The sequence below is a fragment of the Musca domestica genome, unplaced genomic scaffold, assembly GCF_030504385.1.
Source record: "Musca domestica strain aabys unplaced genomic scaffold, Musca_domestica.polishedcontigs.V.1.1 66, whole genome shotgun sequence".
Taxonomy (NCBI): domain Eukaryota; kingdom Metazoa; phylum Arthropoda; class Insecta; order Diptera; family Muscidae; genus Musca; species Musca domestica.
This window is the reverse complement of record NW_026712376.1, coordinates 4,051,028-4,071,452: the sequence shown is the minus strand read 5'-3', so window position 1 is coordinate 4,071,452 and position 20,425 is coordinate 4,051,028. Positions and strand designations below refer to the sequence as shown.

General features: G+C 35.5%; 1 protein-coding gene across 18 annotated transcripts in view; it reads left to right on the top strand.

The window, feature by feature from the left end:
* The first annotated feature begins 6,361 nt into the window (after nucleotides 1-6,361).
* LOC101897554 (serine/threonine-protein kinase mig-15) overlaps nucleotides 6,362-20,425 on the top strand; it is a 137,253-nt gene continuing 123,189 nt past the window's right edge. For 6 of the 18 annotated variants that reach the window (XM_059129688.1, XM_059129687.1, XM_059129690.1 and 3 more), the window contains exons 1-2: nucleotides 6,369-6,496; nucleotides 7,337-7,870. In XM_059129688.1, the coding sequence (XP_058985671.1) occupies nucleotides 7,805-7,870 (66 nt within the window). In that variant the 5' untranslated portion in view covers nucleotides 6,369-6,496; nucleotides 7,337-7,804. Of the gene's footprint in view, nucleotides 6,620-7,336; nucleotides 7,871-20,425 lie in introns of all 18 variants that reach the window. The other 12 variants (XM_059129693.1, XM_059129692.1, XM_059129691.1 and 9 more) reach the window with 10 other exon arrangements.

The window sequence follows — 20,425 nt, the reverse complement described above, 5'->3', positions numbered from 1 at the left end:
TGGCGCTTTTTTTGCCTTATTTCGCGATTAATTTTTCCAAAAAAATATTTAGCAACACTGAATCACGTAAGGCTATGCGAAAGAAAGAACGAAAGTTAGTGGAACGCATTCTTATACGAAAGTGAGTGAGTAACCTTCGTTCGAACAAATTTTCTTTCGAGATCGTGGAACAGGCTGATAAAACTATAAATAAAGACTAGACAAAATGCATATGGGCTTTCATTTTTCTATTAGGTAGTAGATGGCAGGCGACAGAACAGAAACGCTAGTATTGCGAATAATGTTTTGTTAAAAATGATGCCAAATTTAAATAATTTTTCCAAGAAGGTATAAGTATTTAAAATAAGTAGAAATGCGGCCGGGCCGAACTTTGAATAATTTCCACCATTTAGAAAGAATTTGAAAATTAAAAAAAAGATTCATAAACAATTCTGTTAAAATCGTAAGAATACAGAATATAGAGGGTTACCGTTACACTGAGGTCTATACGAAAACGTGGATGTGCACAAGCAATTTTTGTCATAGGCCATGAAAATATTCAATTACGAATTTTGAAACAATTCCGGTGAATAAAGTCGCACAATGATATAGGGAGGTACCATTATATGGGGGCCATACTAAGATATCGACCTGAATAGGCAATTTTCTGTCACAGGTTGTAGTACCCATTGAAATCTCCACATACGAAATTTGAATGAAATTCGGTGGATAATGTCCCAAAATCATCAAAATAGGCAATATAGGGATTTACCACTATATGGGACCTATACGAAGACCTAGACCAGCATTGATAATTTTCTGTAACAGGCTGTAGTACCAATTAGGAAATTCATGTACGAAATTGGAAGCAATTCCGGTGGATATTGTTGCTAAAATCATACTATGGCGGAGGTATAGAAAGGAAGAAAATCGAAAGTGATCACACTTAGAGGAAATACAATCAAACTCAATTAGTCGGTAGGATCGAGTTGATTCATCCTAGTTAATAGGATCGGGTTGATTCATCCTAGTTAGTTATATAAACGTACTGTAATACAGGAAAAAATATTGATATGGGCAAAATTACAAGAAAATCTAACATTTATATCCAATTTTATGCTAAGTCATAAATTTGATGCTTATTTCGGATGTTAATTTCGTGTTTTATGAGCGTCAGCCATATAGCTAGAGAGGGTATATATAATATAATGCGGGCAACACATGCCTCATCGAAATAGTTGGCTTAGACCCAGGGTCTTTTTGGACTAAATCCGTTTCAGGACATTCGGAGTCGATCTAGCGATGTCTGTCCGTCCGTCTGTCTGGCTGGTGCGCACGATAACTCTTGAAGGGAGTATCCGATTTGATACCAACTTGGTACATCGTAATATTATTATCAAACCAAGATCGAGTTTGGAAATGGGCAATATCGGTCTACTCTTTCTGTAATAATTTACTGCACAGAAAGCGAAAGGATAATTGGATTTTGCCCCAATTTTTCAAATCGTAATATTTGCATCAGTAATAGGTCACGTGCAAATATGGACAATTTCGATCCACTCCATTAAGTACCTCCTCCGCAAAGAGTCAACATTTTGAGTATCCATGAAACTCATAAAAACGCGAAATTAACATCTGATTCCATTCAGACTTGACACATCTCAGTTTCCATCAACATAAGATTTTTTATAAAGATGGTAGAGATGTGACCATTTCTCCAGGTACCTCCCTCACATATGATTCAAGATTTTGAAAAGCAAAATGCTCAAAGAAAGCGAAACAAGCATACAACTAACTCTCTTCCAATTTCACATATCCAAATATTTTTGCTAACGCAAGATCTGTTGTGAGGATGATATATATCTTGGAATCCCTTCTGATATCTCACCCATAAAGGGTCACAATTTCCAATGCTTATATCTGCCATAACTTGCGAAACAATTCAGCTTTTCTTTACGACTTCCTATATCTAAATATGTCTCTCAACTAGAAACCTGTGGTGAATGAGGAATTTGATTTCGCAAAAAAATTGAATACACATATTCGGCCCAATTACGGTTGTCGTGAAAAATAGTATTACTGTAAGCAACATCGACAGTTTAAAATAAAAGTTGGCAACAACTTAAAAAAAACGTTGGCAATACTCCTTTTTTATTGAAAAAAAAGATAAAAATTAGTTTGTATTTTGAATTCTAATTTCGTCTCTTTCGGAAAAACTAAAATATATAGTGAAAAAATGAATATTATAAATGCTATATGCTAGGAACACAATTGGAGCGAACGACGAATTTTTTCGCGGCGTATGTTCGTCGTCAAAAATAAAACACATATGTGTATATGGAAGTGCACACAATCACGGCACCGGCGAAAATTTCGTCGGTCGCCGCGAACTCAATTAGCTTTATTTCTATTTCATACGCCGGCGACCGGCGAACAAAACAGTACAAGGTGGCCATACTTGTACGAATTTTATGTGTTTTAGTAAATAAAGTTACTTTTTACTTTAAAATTTGTTATGGTCACTCTACTATCTGTTACTCGTATAAAAAAAACATAATTAATTTGTTTATTTATTTGTGTACTTGCGCCTGAGTGAATATGGATATCAGTGAATTTATAATAGAGAAGATGGACATAAGTGAAATTATAATAGAGAACGTAAAGAATTATGTGTTCTTGTATAATTCATTGTAGTCAACAAATGAGCAAAAAGTAAACAACTTCATCAGCTGTTTTATAATTTCGTCGGTATTGTGTTCCATACGACGAATTTTCGCGGCTTATTTTGTCGCCGCGTAGGGCGAAATTCGTCGTTCGCTCCAATTGTGTTCCTAGCAATACTTATCCTAAGTTCAAGTGAGGATAAAGGGGAGAATGTATTGGTAGTGCAGCGGTGAGTGTTATGGGAGCAAACAAACGTATTTGCATTGCCTGACTCTCGATTGTGTTGTTCCAAAAGTTTATACTGCTTTTTCAAGAATTCAATAGTTTCTACTTTCCTTGATGACTTTTTACCATTGTTTTTTCTGGGCGATCAAGAAGCTTCAATAATAGTTACATCATTTTTATAAACTACATTTTTATAAACTATAACGTCTGTTACACTTATGTTTTCCGTATTTTCTATTCCAAGTGCACGACCTGGTGGAATCAGCAACTTTTAAAACTGCATTACATTCGCGACAGACTCCTCCCAAAGCGACAAAGTCATTTGCTTAAAAATGCCACCTCCAGTGCTGCTGGTATTTGCCCTTATTCTGCACTTTTTTTTTTTTTTTTGGTTTTAAATTTTAAATCTTTCAAAACTTAGAAGAATTTTAAAAAACTAGCTTATAAAAACATACAAAAATAATTTCAATTTTAACATACTTTTTGCCAGTCTCTAATCGGAGACCCGTTTGCATTTAATTTTGTAGCAATGGATTCCAATCTGATTTAAAATTAGCTGGAAAATGACCATTGGTAAACCCTTTTGCCAAACATGGGTTTTTTTTCCAAGTCGTGGTCAAATATCAAATACAAAAAAGTTACAATATCAACGTCCACTAAAAATACAATGTCGTCACAATTTTTTACGGCGACATATTTTCTTAAAAATCGACTTAACGTCGGCTATTGTATTGACAATTATAATAGAAATAATTTGTCGCTATCGACAAAAAACGACAACCCTAATATCATTATTGTCGCCTCGACTTCATTTTGCGACAACGACGACAACCGTAATAGGGCCGATTAGTTTTTCTTGTAATTTTGCCCATACCAATAGTTTTATCAGTATAGATTAAGTGTTAAAATGAAATACTTCAGTCCGCTGTATCTGTTACTTCACGCATATTTACAAAAAAAAATGTGCACATATCACATATTCACCCTTATTATGGTTGGCGTTGTCGTAGACGTAGTCGCATGGTACAATGAAGAGAAGGTGGGTCAACTTTGAAAAAATTGCAAGTATAGAGGTCTACCTGTTTGGCTTGTAATGTCAGAATTACTATCAAAACAATAAAAAAGCAAACAACTTGTTGCATTGATTTTGAATAAATAATTTAAAACCGCGAAAACTGAATGAATGGTCAAAATTTCTTTTCAATATCATGTTCTATATATCTTTTATGGTTTATTTCGCGACAAAAACTGTAAATTTTGTCGATGTATTCGTTGCAATAAACATTTTGAAAACACCCGAATTTGAATATTTTCTGAACATTTTTTTTATTATTGAAAAGAAAACACACACATAAGCAAATGAAGTTGACATATTAAGCCAGAAAAATAAAAAAATTTAAATCATATGGTAGTTCTGCCCTACCTTGAATTCATTGTACCATGCGTAGTCGTAGGCGTTGTCGTAACTAGAAATTTTTGGTATTATGTACAATTTTCGACTACGTCTTCTTTTTATAATAGGTATGAAAAAGCAGGATGCTCTGGAATAATAAACATTTTTTGAATTTACGAGCTACCCGGTTAAAAGAAATAAAAGCGTCAGTTGAAATGGTTGAAGTAAAACGATTATTTGTTTAATTAAATATTGAAATATGTTAAGTCCTGGACATTTTTTAGCTGAGGATGAAGATAAGTGTATTCAAAATGATTTAAACGTGAGGCGAAAATAATGCGGGTTATTTGTGCTTACAGATGTAAGCGTACAGACATCCGGGATGACCACAACCTGCTTCTTTTGCATATTTCGGTGTAGTCTATTTACCCTTGGAGGAGTCAGTGTGCAGGGGATGTGGTGTTCTTTGTCTTCACTAATTTCAAACCCTTCAAACAGTTCCTCCTCAGTCTCCAGTTCACCAATTGTTGGACGCTGTTGAATTCCAGTTGCTTGGTTCCCTGCATTTACAATTGTCTCTAATTGTAACAAGCGTGATGTTGCTTCCTCCGTGTCGCTTAAAATGAACTGTTTGAAGGGCCCTCCACCGATAGCACGACATTCTGTCTTGTTATGAACTAGCTACTTCCTCAATTTGAATTTGTAGTCTTTCTTTCATCCAGGCCTCGCTTGTTCGAACCGGCGGTCCTAGGATATTGAGTTTCGCACTAATTTTGTTCCATTTTTTCCTTGATGTTAATTTTTTTTGAAGCCATTTTAACCTCTAGCCAAATGTGGATTTATTTTCAAGATCTGGATAATTTCGTCAAATTGGTTCTTCGTTGTGACTTTAAATCTATAAATATGGAAATGTTAATATATGTACATACATATATTTTGTAATGTTGATATATACTTCTTATTCAAATCCGTTTTGTATATTATTCCTTTGTAATGTCAATTTGTAAAAACTTTTTTGTGTTGTCGGCAACAAAATCTCTAACGACTAATTTTGCAGTGTTTGTCGAATTAGAACGCGTCTTGTGGTACGAAAATTGTAACAGAATTTCACACAGAGTTGTAATTTCTCGCATACGACACACATAATACTAATTAGTCGTTACGACGCGTCTACTTAGTGATAAGGGTGATTAAGTACAGGAAGTAGTCGATATAGTCCTAATCTAGTACGTTTGTAATATTCATATCAGTCTTAGTTCTGATACGAATTGGTCAATATTGGCCAACTGCTTTGGAAAGATCGACAGTTGCCAAAATTGCTATTGTGTCAAGGCGAAATACTTTTTTTTCGCTGTGATTTACAAGTTTTTTTTGGCAATTAACTTATCTGAAAAAAAAAAAAAAAATATGAAACATGTAAATTGGTATGTACGGTAGCGTTTCCAGTAGAAATTACTCAGTAACATGCACTTGAAAAATTTTGTCTCGCGCATGCAAATTTTGCATAAAGTTATCGACTAACTTTTAATAAAATCTAGCAAGAAACCTGCCGTTGTGCAAAATGTATTCGTTACATTTTTTTTAATTCTTGTGAACATCAACTCAAGATGAATCCAAAATTAGTCCTTTAATGGTACAATACAATGTTGAATGTTTATTATCGGAAAAATAATGAAAATAAATAAATTGTTGCATGAAATGTATAAACATTTTTGCACCGGTCACAAAACTGCTGCTTTTCAATCAGATGATGTGACTGGGTAATATTTATTGAGTACATGTTTCTCCGTAACTGTCAAAATTGCTCTCTTTTCTCGCTCTCACTTATTGGATTTTTGGGTTGGCGGAAAAGCATTTTGTAATATTTTGTCCAAACATTATGTTATCGTACACACCTAATATTGTCATACATGTCAACATTTATGTTGTACAACAAATCACACAACCACTGAATCACTAACACAGAGTTGATTTTCCACACAAATTGGCAGCATTTGTTTATTTCCATTTTAAACTCTTTCCACTTATTGTGGCTCTGCTTTCAACCCACTTCTGTGATTGGCAGCACTTTTTCTGATTCCGTTTTCAAATCTCTTCCGATTATTCGAACAAATCTGAGTCAGTAATCAGTTGGCTCGCGATGTTGGAAAAGAAAAAGTCGGGCGTGGAAGTAGACATAAAATAGTTTTGAAACTTCTGTTCGATATCCCACTGAGTTTGAAATAAAAAGAATCTGTGAGCAAAAGAAAAGAATACAATATTTTCCTAATTCAGCAAAAATTATTTGCAATGAGAAAATGATTGAAAATATGTTTTGATATTCAAAGAAAACGACAAAGGAAAAGGTTTTAAATTGCTGTGTGTTTGTGGTGTGACGTGACGGGACGGGAAAAAATAGAGAGAAAAAATCTCGGAATGGAGCTGCTGCCGACTGCTGCTGCTGCCTGAGAAGAATCTGGTTGGGTTTTTCTATTTCTTGTTTTCTTACTGTCTATCCTCTATGTGTGCTCTGTTCTTTGGCAATTTTCAGTTATCTATCAATCGGTGGAAGAAAAACGCAGCAACGGCCGTATATTTGAGTTTGAGTGTGTGTGTGCGTGTAAAGAATAAAGAAATACTGCAAAAAGGGCCGGTTATAAAGAAATGATGAAGTGAATCATAAACATCGAGGAGATTGGAAAATATTTTTCCAATGTGAATTTGTTGCAAAGGAAAATTTGGAGTTATATTTTTGTAAAAAGTGAGAGAGATGTGTGAAAATAAAAGAAAAACTGGAAAAGTGATAAAGAAGTGTAACCAAAGAGCAGGGCAGCAAAGAGCAGAAGTTGGAGAAATAGAAAAAGTGCAAATGCAATTCTTTTCCAGCGGTGACGACAGCAGCCAGCAGTGGCTCTGTGAGCCGAGCGAGTAGTGTATATCCATCCACCTTCCTGTTGTCGTTTTGTGTTTTCTCTCTTCTTCCTGTTCTGCCTAATTCTTCTATAAACAAGTTTTATCCTATTATTTTTATATTTCTGGGTTCTTTTGTTTCCGCCTCCGCTGCTGCCGTCGCCGCCACCCGCTGTCGTCACACAGTTGTGAAAGTGTTTGTTTTATTTCTTCCGTCTCGTGTCGCCCCCACCGTTCTCGCTCTCTTCCACATTGTGTGCGTATGTATGTGTGTAAAGAATGTACTTATGAATAACGACGACGACGACGTCCGTCAACGGGAACAACAACTCCAACAAATATACATATAATAATAATCGAGGAGAAATAAAAAAATAATATTTAACGACAAATTGTGTTCTCTTCTCTGTTTGGTGTGTGTGCGTGTGTGTATGGTGGAGTTCTTCACAGTGCTAAAAACCAAAACGAAACAACACCTATAGAAGACAAGAAGAAGAAGAAGACAAAAATAACGAAAACAACAACTTAAAGATATTTCTTTTAAAGTTATTTTCTCTTATTTGTGTTGCAAAAAAAGGAAAAATAATACAACAAGAAAAACAGCAACAGCGACAGAGGAAAGGAAAACAAAATCAACAAAAATAGCAAATCAAAATGGCGCACCAACAACTCGCCTCCGTGAATTGTCCATTGGACGATATCGATTTAGCTGCTCTAAGGGTAAATACAATGGAGTTTTTTTTATTTGTTTTAAAAGCAAATTATTTATTTATAAAAATTTATGTAAACTTTTGCAAGTGTTGCCAATTGGTGAGACCGACCAGTTGGTGTCTGGGCTCCATCCGAGCCGTAGAGACATTTTTGCCCACTTGTGTGTAGTAGTATCTCTTAGCCATATCCAGTCAGACAGCCATCCAGCCAACTTGCCAGTCAGTCACTCAGTCATTCATTGAAATTTCCTTTGTTAGTAGATTTGCTGATTTTTTTTGTTTAATTCAGAGTTTTTTTTGTGTGTTCGACTCTTTCTTGTTGGTGTTCTGTGTTGCTCTCATGTGTTCGCGTGTGTGTGAGTGTGGCTGTGTGTGTGTGTTTGCTTCATTCTGTCTCATTATTTTGTGTTTTATTTTCTTTTTTCGTACTTCACAAAAGATGATGTTGGATGTTGGGGTTCTACGCCCTCTTCTGCTTTGTATTTTAAAGGGTGTAGAGTTGCCAAGTAGCTGGATTCTCAGAATCAACATATTAATTGGGGGATTCAACTTGAACATGCTTCGAATGTTTAATTATAATAATGTGAATAAAGCGTGATTTTTAAAGGTCCATATAATTTGATGCTTGAGGGTTTTTTTCATGCAAATGTCGACCGCGACTGCCCACGATCTAGGTGGCTAATTGACTGGCGCCGAACGTGAAATAAAATGTTCACCGAACACGCCTCGCAATAAGTCCACTGTGGCCCGATATTCTTCAAACAACAGGCGTAACTCTAGCTTAGGTATCTTTATCCTGGTCCCTTTAAACTATTTTTTTCGGGTTCAAGACCCGGACTATACCCGCATCTTCTTACCCGATATAGGCAATATAGATAACCTTGGAAAGCTTATGAAAATGCCTATCCAACAAAATACCGACCCGGATGTTATTTTTAATTGCTGACACTTTTACCTCTCCAAAATGCTACAATTTGTGCTAATACCCTTCCAAAAAATCGATAATTTGACTATAATTTTCTATAACTTCTAAACTAGAGTTGTTTCAAAACTCTTCTATTTTTTCAAAATTTCTTCCAGATGTAGTTTTTTTACCCTGATCCCGGGAAACTATTTTTTTTTTCTTGAGGGACGGAACCGGGACCTCACATTTTTGAAAGTCCGGGTTCAAGAACTCGGGCTGGACCCGGATCCACTTACCCGATATAGACAATATAAGTATCGTTTGAAAGCTTATGAAAATACCTATCCAGCCACCTTTTCTTGATTCAGAGAAGTTCTCTTCTGGGTACGTTCAACCGACTACGCGAACTAAAGTTTTTTTTCGGCCGGAGCTTGTAATTTTCTCCTCTGGATATGTCCCATACCGGCTAACGCGAACCAATGTTTTCTAAATTGGATACTTTTTGAAAGTAGCAGGCCTCCGGCCTGGGCTTGAGATTTTCTCCTTTGGGTATGTCCTTCACTGGCTGACGCGAACCAAAGTTTTCTAAATTTGATACTTTTGTAATTCCAACCCCGGCTACGCGAAATAAACCTATTTTTATTGAAAACATAATTTTAGTGAAGTGGTGAGAATCGGGTTATGCGGGTGGAAAGACCCATATCTCGAACCCAGAATAGGTATTATCACAAATTTGATTGGATTTTGGAAAGGTAAGAGTGTCAGCAATAATTTGGCGTCAATTTGGTTGATCCCCATAATGGGCCCATTTCCGACACCATGGGTTTTTTAAAAAAAATCCTTGTCCAAAAAATCAATAATTTGACTATAACTTCCGAATCGCTTAAAAATTACCCCATCATGTGACCACTTGTTTGATAGATATTTTCATTTCGAACGATATCTATATTGTCTATATCGGGTAAGTGGGTCCGGATCCTGAACCCGGACTTTCGGGTCAAAAATCTGGGGTACCGGCTCCGACTTCCGAGAAAAAAATTGTTTCCCGGGATCAGGGTAAATATTATACCTCAGGCTAGAGAGGGTAAATATAATTTGATACGGCCAAAACGTGTCTTATCGAAATATAGGTTTTAGACCCTAGGTCTCTAGACCTACACCTTTTCAGAACATTTGGAGGGTATACATCTGTCGGCAAAACGGACTGATACTTTTTAACTTGTTTCTATGGAATTGTGTGCAATTCGATATTAAGAGTTTGTAGCGTAATTTTTCGTAATTTTAGCGGTATTTTTTTAATTCACGTTTTCTAACAATTTTGTTATTTGTAGATCTAATGGGTCCTACCCTGATCTTGACGATGTGGGTCACATTCACTGACGGACTTTGATATACCTATATTTGATCATTCTAGCCACATTTTTTCACGAAAGCTTTTTGCATTTTGGTATTTAAGACTACTTATGGTTGAAAATTGTTCACGTTTTGGTATTGTGTCCATGTTACGATTCCACCCGCATCTTGTTATTTTGAACACTTTAACTACATTCTTTAGCTGAACTGGAGTACCGCCAGCCATATGGCTACAGAGGGTATATATTATTTGGTTTTGGTTCAGACTCGATACATCGTAATACTATTATCGAGTTCGGAGGTGTACAATATAGTTCTACTAATTCTAGCACATTTTTTGAATAATTATACCGTTCATAAAATGCAAAATAAGAAAATTAGCAAACTCAAGATCTGGTGGGAAGATAGGAAATATAGAACCACTCCTTCCGATCCCTCCCCCACAAGGCGTCAAAATTTTAAGTAGTTACAAATTTAAAAAATTTGAAATAAATATTCGCTGTTTTTTTTTTTTCTAAATTCACAATTGTTTCACCTACATTTCATCTAGTTCCGAATATATTGGACCATTCTTTTTGGTACCTTCCCCACAAAGGGTCAATATTTTTAATAATTCGCATAATATGCGAAACAAGTCAGCGATTTTCTTCAAACTTAGTATATCTCAATATTTCTACCAACCATAGATGTAATATAAAAATCGTCTGGTACTACGACTCAAAATATAAAAATGTTGAACTTTGAAAAACCTCCACCATTTGGTACGAATTTAACAATTTTCAAAAAAATAAAATCCGTTAAAAATTCTGTTAAAATCTGAAAAATACCTAATGTACCCGTATATTAGAGTCTATACGACGACGTGGACCTGCATAGGCAACTTTTGTCACTAACTATTACAATATTCAAATGCGAAACTTGAAAAAATCTGTTTATAAAGTAGCTAAAATCATCAAAATACCGAATATAGGGGGGTACCATGGTGGTTATAAAGCGTGGATCTGCACAGACAATTTTCTGTCATAGGCTGTAGTATCCACTACGAACTTCAAATACAAAATTTGAAATAATTTCGGTACATAATGTCGCTAAAATCTTGAAAATACTGAATATCGGGGGGTACCGTTATATAGGGGCTATACGAAGACGTGGACCTACATGGCCCATTTTCAATACCAAATGTCCTATGTACTGCAGTACACATTTGAGTAAAATTTTATAAACCTACTTCATTTCGTTCGGAAGCTAGAGTGATTTCCACAGACGGACGGACATTGATAAATCGACATAGAATTCTATGCTGATCAAGAGTATATATACTTTGTGGGGTCTAAAATGTATATTTCGAGGTGTTACAAACGGAATGACAATCTTAATATACCCTCCATACTATGGTGGAGGGTATAAAAAAATATTTTAAATTAAGTGTAGGAAATTATGTTGTATAGAAACGTTTATTTAAGCTTTAGGTCAGATGCAAAATAGACCTGCCTCCAAATTTTCGATATTCAGATGATTTTGATTCTTAAAATTTCTGATCTATAAGCACATTGACTATAAAAGTCCAAATTTTCGTATAGCTGACATACAACGGTACTTCCCGATATTCGATATTTTCATGATTTCTTCCACATTTTTCAAAGAATTGTTTCAAATGTTAAATTTGGAGTTAATGTTAAGTTTGGAGTTAAATTTGGAGTTCATGGAGTTACAGGTCCAAGTCGTTTTTGTATAGCCCAAATTCCAGAGGTACAATTTTCTATCTTCAAAAATAATAGGTTCCTATTTTGACCCTACTCTTATTCTAAATCCAGTCTTAAAGATCGCACCGTAATTACGACCTCTATAATGATTACAATTTAACATGGACAGAGGGACGGACGCACAAAGCTAGATCGACTTTCTCGCCGAGATATGATAATAGGTATACTACATACTGGGTCTATAACCGCTATTTCTAGGTGTTACACACTTTTTGACCCATTTAACCTAATTTCGATTCCATTCAAGTTTTATCTATTTAATATTTTCTACGGATAGAAAAAAAAAACTCCTGAAAATATCCTTCATATAGAAGTTTTTTTAATAGTTAGAAGGCTACAAATCTAATATCCCCTTGAATAAATTCCATAGATAGAATACATAGGCTAGAATCTTGAATTTGTCAAATGTTTTGTTTGTGCCTTATCTTGCCACAGGATAAGGCACAAACAGCTTCAATAAATGGGTACCAAAAACCATTTTCATCGTTAAGTTGCGGTTTGAAATTAAATCGAAAAGGAAATTTGACATTGTAAAGATTGGAATCGTTGATGTGTACATTATGTGGAGGGAACAAAATAAATTATAATTTAATTAATTTTCCCGGCATGAAGGAAAGTACTTTCGACAGACAGACAGGCCGACACACGCATATTTTCTTTCTTTCTCTCATTGAAACACTTGGAAAAAAGGGAGAGTCCGGAAGAAGTGTGTGTATGTGTGTGAGGGAGAGAGAGAGAGAGGATAACAATTACCATCAACAACAAATTCACTTTCAATCGCAACTGTCGTAATTCGGTTTGCTGCTGTTGTTGTTGTTGTCGGTTTGTCGTTTGGTGACGTCGAAAAATTTAATGTTTGCTCTCTGTCTGTCGGGTTGGACGACAACAACGGCAAATGATGTTTGTTATAGATTTTTTTATTGTTCGTGCCTAGAAGGGTTGTCATTGTGGACAAAAAAGAAGTCAGAAATAAATGGAAGTGTACGATTTTGGGTGGAACATTGAAATCCTCGCTATGTAGAGCCCACAGTAAGTTCTACTTCCTGTGTCTTAGGATTTCCCACATAGGTCCATGTTTTCCATGGCGTTACCTCCCTATGTTTAGTATTTTGACGATTTAACGGATCTGTTGAAAATTAGATATTTGTTCTACATTGTCTAAATAGGTTCACGTTTTCCTATTGCCCTCATATATAACGGTACCTCCTAATTTTCGGTAATATGCTATTAGCCAGAATTTCAACAGAATTGTTTCAAAGACCGTAATTGTTTTACGCCCATATAACGGTACCCCCCAACTTTATGTAATTTTGAACACTTTAACTGCATTCTTAAACCAATATGACAGGTAAAAATAGAACTCGGTCGAATATAAAATTCTGATAATTTTATTTTTACAGATTTTCTTGCATCCTGGAACAGGGGGTTATTAAAATGTTGTAACTCAATACTTTTTCTAAACATAGAAAGAATTTCAATATGGAGTATATCGGTTCGTTCCCTCTAGTAAATCTGCCACAACAAGTCAACATTTTGGCGATTTTTAATTTAGCGATTTTCTTCAAACTTTGTATAACTCAATATATTTTTTACCAAATTAGACGAAATGAGAATCTGGAGAATATCGGTGCATTTTACAAAGTTTAACGTTTTATACACTCCACCATACTATGGAGGGTATATTAATTTTGTCATTCCGTTTGTAACACCTCGAAATATTCATGTCAGACCCAACAAAGTATATATATTCTTGATCAGCGTAAAATTCAAAGACTATTTAGCCATGTCCGTCTGTCTGTCTGTGTGTCTGTCTGTCCGTCTGTCTGTCTGTCTGTTGTAAACACGCTATCTTTCGAACAAGTTGAGATAGAAGGCTAAAATTTTGCACACATGTATTTTTTCCCAGTAGGCAGGTTAAGTTCGTAAATGGGCCATGAAGGTCCAAGTTATCATATAGCCCCCCATATAACGGTACCTCCCGATATTCGGTATTTTGATGATTTTAGCGACATTATTCACCGGAATTATTTCAAATTTGGTATTTGAAGTTCGTAATGGATACTTCAGCCCATGCCAGAAAATTGTCTGTGCAGGTCCACGTCTTCGTATAGCCCCCATATAACGGTAACCCCCTTATTCGGTATTTTGACGATTTTAGCTATATTATAAACAGATTTTTCTTCAAGTTTCGCATTTAAATATTGTAATAATTTATGACAAAAGTTGCCTATGCAGGCCCACGTCGTCGTATAAGCATTCGGTATTTTTAAGATTTTAACAGAATTTTTAACGGGTTTTATTTTTTGGAAATTGCCAAATTTGTACCAAATGGTGGAGGGTATTAAAAGTTCGGCCCGGCCGAACTTACAGCTTTTTTACTTGTTTCTACAAAGGATAACACTTTTTTAAATTTAGCGATTTTAATTAAGATTAAGCGATTTTGAAAAATTGACGATTTTTTAAATTAGTGATTTCCTTCAAACTTTGCATATCGCCATACTGTTATCAACCATATATGTTAATATGGGATATATCGGATCACTCCCTCTTATATCTTTTCCACAACTTGTCAACATTTTGCAAAATTAGCGATTTTTTCAGGTTAGAGATTTTCCTAATAAATCGTATTTATCTACATTTTTAGCAAAGATATAATATTAATAGGGGTATATCGGTTCATTTATTTTGGTACGTTCTCCACAAAGGGTTAACTTTTTGCAAAATTATCGATTTTCAATGTTAGCGATTTTCTTCAAACATTGTATTTCTCAATATTTTTAGAGTAGATAGCATAGATGTGAATCTGCTATACATCGGCCCTCTCCTTCTGGTACCTTCCCTACAAAAGGCCAACATTTAGCAAAATTAGCGATTTTGAAAAATTGGCGATTTTTTAAGTTAAGTCTTACCCACAAAGCGTTATCTTAAATTACCGATTTTCTATGTTAGCGATTTTCTTCGAACATTGTATTTCTCAACATTTCTTGCATAAATAGCATAGATGTGCATCTGCTGAACATCGGTCCTCACCTTTTGGTATCTTTCCTACAAAAGATCAAAATGTAGCAAAATTAGCGATTTTGAAAAATTGGCGATTTTTTTTCTCCAAATTTTTAGCAAAGATATAATGTTAATATGGGGTTAATAGGTCTATTCCATTTCATTTTCGGTCCATTCTTTTTCGTACTCAAAATAAGCGATTTTTTTCAGGTCAGCATTTTTGTCAAACATCTTGTTTCTCAACATCTTTAACAAAGATATGATGTTAATATGGGGTAAGTCGGCCCATTCCGTCTGGCATTGTGCACAACGGGTCAATATTTTGCAAAATTAGCGATTTTCTTCTTCTCCGTAACGAGCGGGGTTAAGAGGCAACTCTGCTGCTTGGTTTGAGAGAAAGGAAGGTTTTCTCACATTTTCTCCCAGTAGACCTCCATTTTCTTTCTCCCAAATGACAGCATTGCTTCCATCCTCCCTATGGATGTTAGACACCACTTGGAGCGAACTCATCACTCACATTTGCTTGTTTTTGTGTGATGGCATTAATTCCGCAACCCGTATGTATGTTTGTCTCTTTGTAGGTCTCTCCATCGTTTTAACAAATATATCGAACATTCATTCCTCAAAAGCATGCTCTTGGTCGCCTTTGTTGCTGTTCAATGTGCGTTTCATTCTTTTATTTTGTTCCTTGTTTTTTTTTTGCATTGTTCTTTGGTGGCCTCTACGAATAAAGCAACAACAAAAAACAAATAATATAATACTTGTGTTTTTTTTTTTTTTTGGTTTTCTATTCCATCATTTCTTCTCTCTCTCCCTCTCTCTATCTATCGCTTTGGCATTATTTGCTTGGGGTTTTTCGTTTTTATTATTCATTTATGCGTGTGCGTTTGAAATACTTAGACACCCTTAAACACGAGACCGGCCGGCTGCTTAAATGCATGCATTTGATTTTTTCTTTTTGATGTATTATTTTCATATCTAGAGATTCTAGCTGCAAATTTTCTGACTTTAGCGGAATAATGAATGCTGCATTTTTTTATTTTGGAGTTGATTTAGCCATGTCCGTCTGTCTGGCCGTCTTTGTGTACGATAACTCTTGAAAAGAACATCCGATTTGGTCCAATCATGGTATATGGTAATATTTTTAACAAACTCAGATCGAGGTATCGAATAGGGATCCACTTCCCAACAACTTTTCTAAATTTTGCAAACAATAAAAAAATCTCACAATAACTTAAAGTAGTACCCGATTTAATTCATACGTTGCATATTTGTATCAGACTTCAGGCCTGTAAATGGACAATATTGGACAACAGCTTCTGGTACCTTCCCCAAAATAGATTAACATTTAAAAAATAAAAATAAAAACCTCCCAATATAGTACACCTAGTTTGGATTAAGGATGCCCAGCTACACGGATCTGCCAACTGCTTCACTCGGAGAACTTTAGTTCATTGTGTTCATCCTTGGAAGAAATTTTGGGGATGCGAGATATATAGAAGCGAAAAGGAGAAGTAACGATTTATGAAGATAAGTGTAGTTAACAGGGAGATCCTTGAGAATGCCTTTGGCAAACTTTTAAATGATGATGAGATCTATGTCTGAGAAGAACGTTAGAGTTTTTATCTCCCACCCATCTCTTTTTGGATATCATGAGACATCTGCAGAGCAGATGTTCAATCGTCTCCACCTCTTCACATAGTCTATAGTATTCAGGAACACTGTTGTGCCCTCTTTTGAGGTCAGATATCTGATACTGCAGAGACCAGTCAGTGTGCCTACCACGATTCTCAGATCATACCTATAGTACACTTAGCACATAGTAATATCTATATTAGGCTAAGGTCAGGTGCGAAAATGAGCAATAATTGAACATTCTCTCCCCTCTGTCAAATCAGGTTCTCCAAAGAAAGGTATTCAAAGGTAAATTCCATTTGTATATTATATAATAATATTTTTTCATAAGAAAAAGGGAAATATGCCGTTACAATTACACATTTTTTCACGGATTTATCTAAAAATTGGTATTTGTAGGACATTATGTGTTTAAGCTCTGGTGACCTTCGGTACCTCCCGATATTTGGTATTTTGATGATTTTTGCCACATTTTTCCACGAATTTGTCTAAAAATTTGTATTTGTAGGCCAAAGGGCTCTAGCACCGGTTTTGGAAAACAGTATATATAGGTCAACGTTTTGCAATAGCCCCCATTTAACGTAACTCCCGATACTCGGTATTTTGATGATTTTCACAAAATTTTTCCCCAGATTTGTTTAACAATTGGTATTAGTAGTTTGTAATGGGTTCAAGCTCCGGTGGCGGAACACAGTATACAGGGTTGCCCATATTCGACGGACCTTTGGGCCCATTCCAATCGACGAGGCTTCTCCGCAGGCAACATTCTTTGCGTCAATTGAATTTTGTACGAGAACATATGCAAATCAATGTGAATAATCCATTGTAAAGTGGACCGAGCCATGCCCAACTGCTGAGAACGGCGTTTTTGGGATGTTCTTGGGGACCTCTCAACACTGGCGCGTACGGCAGCGATATTCTCGGCCGATCGCCATGGTCGACTTGTATATGACCTCTTAGAAAGAGCCTTACCAGTCGAAAAATTTTCGTATAAACGCTTAATGGTGTTCTTAGAAGGCGCACTTCTCACATTTTTTAATGTTTTAAAAGCACGTTGAGTTTTCACAATTGACTTCTTCTGTTGAATGTAAATTTCAACTATTTCGCGTGGCGTGTATTGGTTCATGGTAAAAATCCGCTTGGACTGACGCTTCAAACGCGGTGTGTCATTAAGCGATGTGACATCTCTGTCAAAAGTTATGGCGTTGCCAGATAGGTCCGTCGAATATTGGCAACCCTGTATATAGATTTACGCTTTGGTATAGCCTGGTACCTCCCGATATACGGTATTTTGATGATTTTTGCTACATTTTTCTACGGATTTGCCTAAAAGAATTGCATTTGTGGGTCAACATTGTAGTTACAGGACCACGTTTTTACATAGTCCCCATATAACGGTACCTCCCGACATTCGATATTTTAATAATTTGTGCCACATTTTTCCACGGATTTGTCTAAAATTTGGTATTTGTAGTTCATAATGGGTTCTAGCTCCGATGGCAGAACATTGAATAGTTAGGTCCACGTTTTCCTATAGCGGACATACAACGGCGCCCATCGAAATTCGGTATTTTGATAATCCTAATCACATTTACCGACGAAATTGTTTAAAATTGTGTATTTAAAAAGATTTGGTAGATGGCAATCCTTGAAGTATAAACTTGTCTTGAAAAGTTTACAAATACCAAACGGTCTTACTGGTATTTGTAGTTTTAAGTGGAACAAGTTTGAATTCAGATACTTTAATATAAAAAGGTTTCTTTACCCAAAGTTGGAGGGTATTAAGAGTTCGGCCCGGTCGAATTCTGTTGAAATAGAGTCTAAAATCATCAAAATACTGAATATCGTCAGCTAACGATATATGCCGTAAGAAAACATGGAGCTAAATGGAACACCAGAGGAAGATCCTATCCGAACTCTAAGTACCGCATTTTAAAAAATTTCCTTGGAAAATGTGAATATCATTAAAATATCGATTATCAGAAAGTAACGTTATAACGCAGTGCTTTGAAAGCATTGCATATAAGAACTTGTATACTGTCTGAGTGTTTAGAAGCCTCTTGTCTATAAAAAAAAACTTTGAAAAATCGCTTGTCTATAGAAGAACTTTAAAATGCCAGATGTGTATAGAAGTCCTTAGAAAAGCCTCCCGTCTATAGATAAATTGTAAATAGTATTTTGTCTATAGAAAATCTTTTTAAAGTTCATAGATTGCATTTAAAATGTCTAATGTCCTCTCAAAGGTCTTCTATCCATAAAACCCCTATCAAAAACTTCTATAGAACCATAGAAGCCCTTTCTAAGGACCATGAACAAAATTCGCTCATGAAAGACCTTCAAAACACACATTAGAACATTATAACTTTCATAGGTCTACCATTTAGCGAATACCTTTGAAATAGTTTTTATACCCTACACCACATAGTGGTAAGGGTATTATGTCTTTGTGCATTTGTTTGTAACATGCAAAAAGGAAACGAGATAGACCCATAGTTACTTTTGAGGATCTCAATAGAATCACTTTCTGAGTTGATTTATGCATGTCAGTTCGTCTGTCCGTCTGTCCGTCTGTCCATGTATTCTTGTGAACAAAATTCAGGACGTATTTATTATCCGATGAAATTTTCCTACCAACATTTGTTTAGCCCAAGGACGAACCCTATTGAAATCGGAGATAATCGGTAAAAATTTAGATATAGCTCCCATATATATCTTCGTCCGATTTGATTTTTATTGTGCAGCAAACGTGTAATATCAGACCGAACAGTATGGAATTTTGCACATACAACCAAATTAAGCCTGAAAATAAGTATGCCAAATTTGATCGAAATCGGTTCAGATATAGCTATAGCTCCCTTATATATTGTTCATCCGATTTGTTATTTTTGTCCTCCGCAGCCGTAATATGCACTCTGTAACGAAAATATTTCGGAAAATATATCAAATGCAGCTTAGAAATACCCTTGCTAAATGTTATCGAGATCGGTTTAGATTTAGATATAGCTCCCATATATAACTTCGTCGGATTTACCTTTTATTGTGCACCAAAATTACAATATTTGTCCAAATGGGATGGAATTTGGCACATACGACCGAATTGAGTCTGGAAGGTAGTATGTCAAATTTGGTGAAGATCGGTTCAGATATAGGTATAGCTCCCATATATATTGTTCATCCGATTTGTTGTATTTGTTACCCACAGCCGTAATATGCACTCCGTAAAAACGACATTCAGGGAAATATATCAAATACAGGTCAGAAATATCTTTGCCAAATTTTATCGAGATCGGTTCAGATTTGGATATATCTCCCATATATAACTTCGTCCGATTTACCTTTTATTGTGCACCAAATTTGGCACTTACGTCCCAATTGAGTCTAGAAGCAAGTATGTCAAATTTGGTGAAGATCGGTTCAGATATAGCTATAGCTCCCATATACTGTTTATCCGATTTGTTATATATTTTACCCACGGCCGTAACATGCACTCCGTAACAACGATATTCCGGGAAATATATCAAATACAGGTCAGAAATATCTTTGCCAAATTTTATCGAGATCGGTTCAGATTTGGATATAGCTACCATATAAATGTTTATCTGATTTCAAATTAATTGTGCACCAAATGGGCAGTACAAATCCGAATTTAAAAGATACAAATGCTTCGGAATATTTAATCCCTTGAACTTTAAATTATAATTAAATCATATTTTAATGTAACGTTGATTTTTTTCAACTAGTTCTTATTTCGTGAAGTTTAACACTTAGCGCATATCTGATTTGAAAGACAATTAGTTGCGTGCTTCCGTTGTATACACCCTTAAACAACGTTGGGAAATATTGGGATATTACTTTGAAAATCATGGATTTTGGTCCAGAGGCATAATTGGGAGGCCGTTAAGTTATTGGG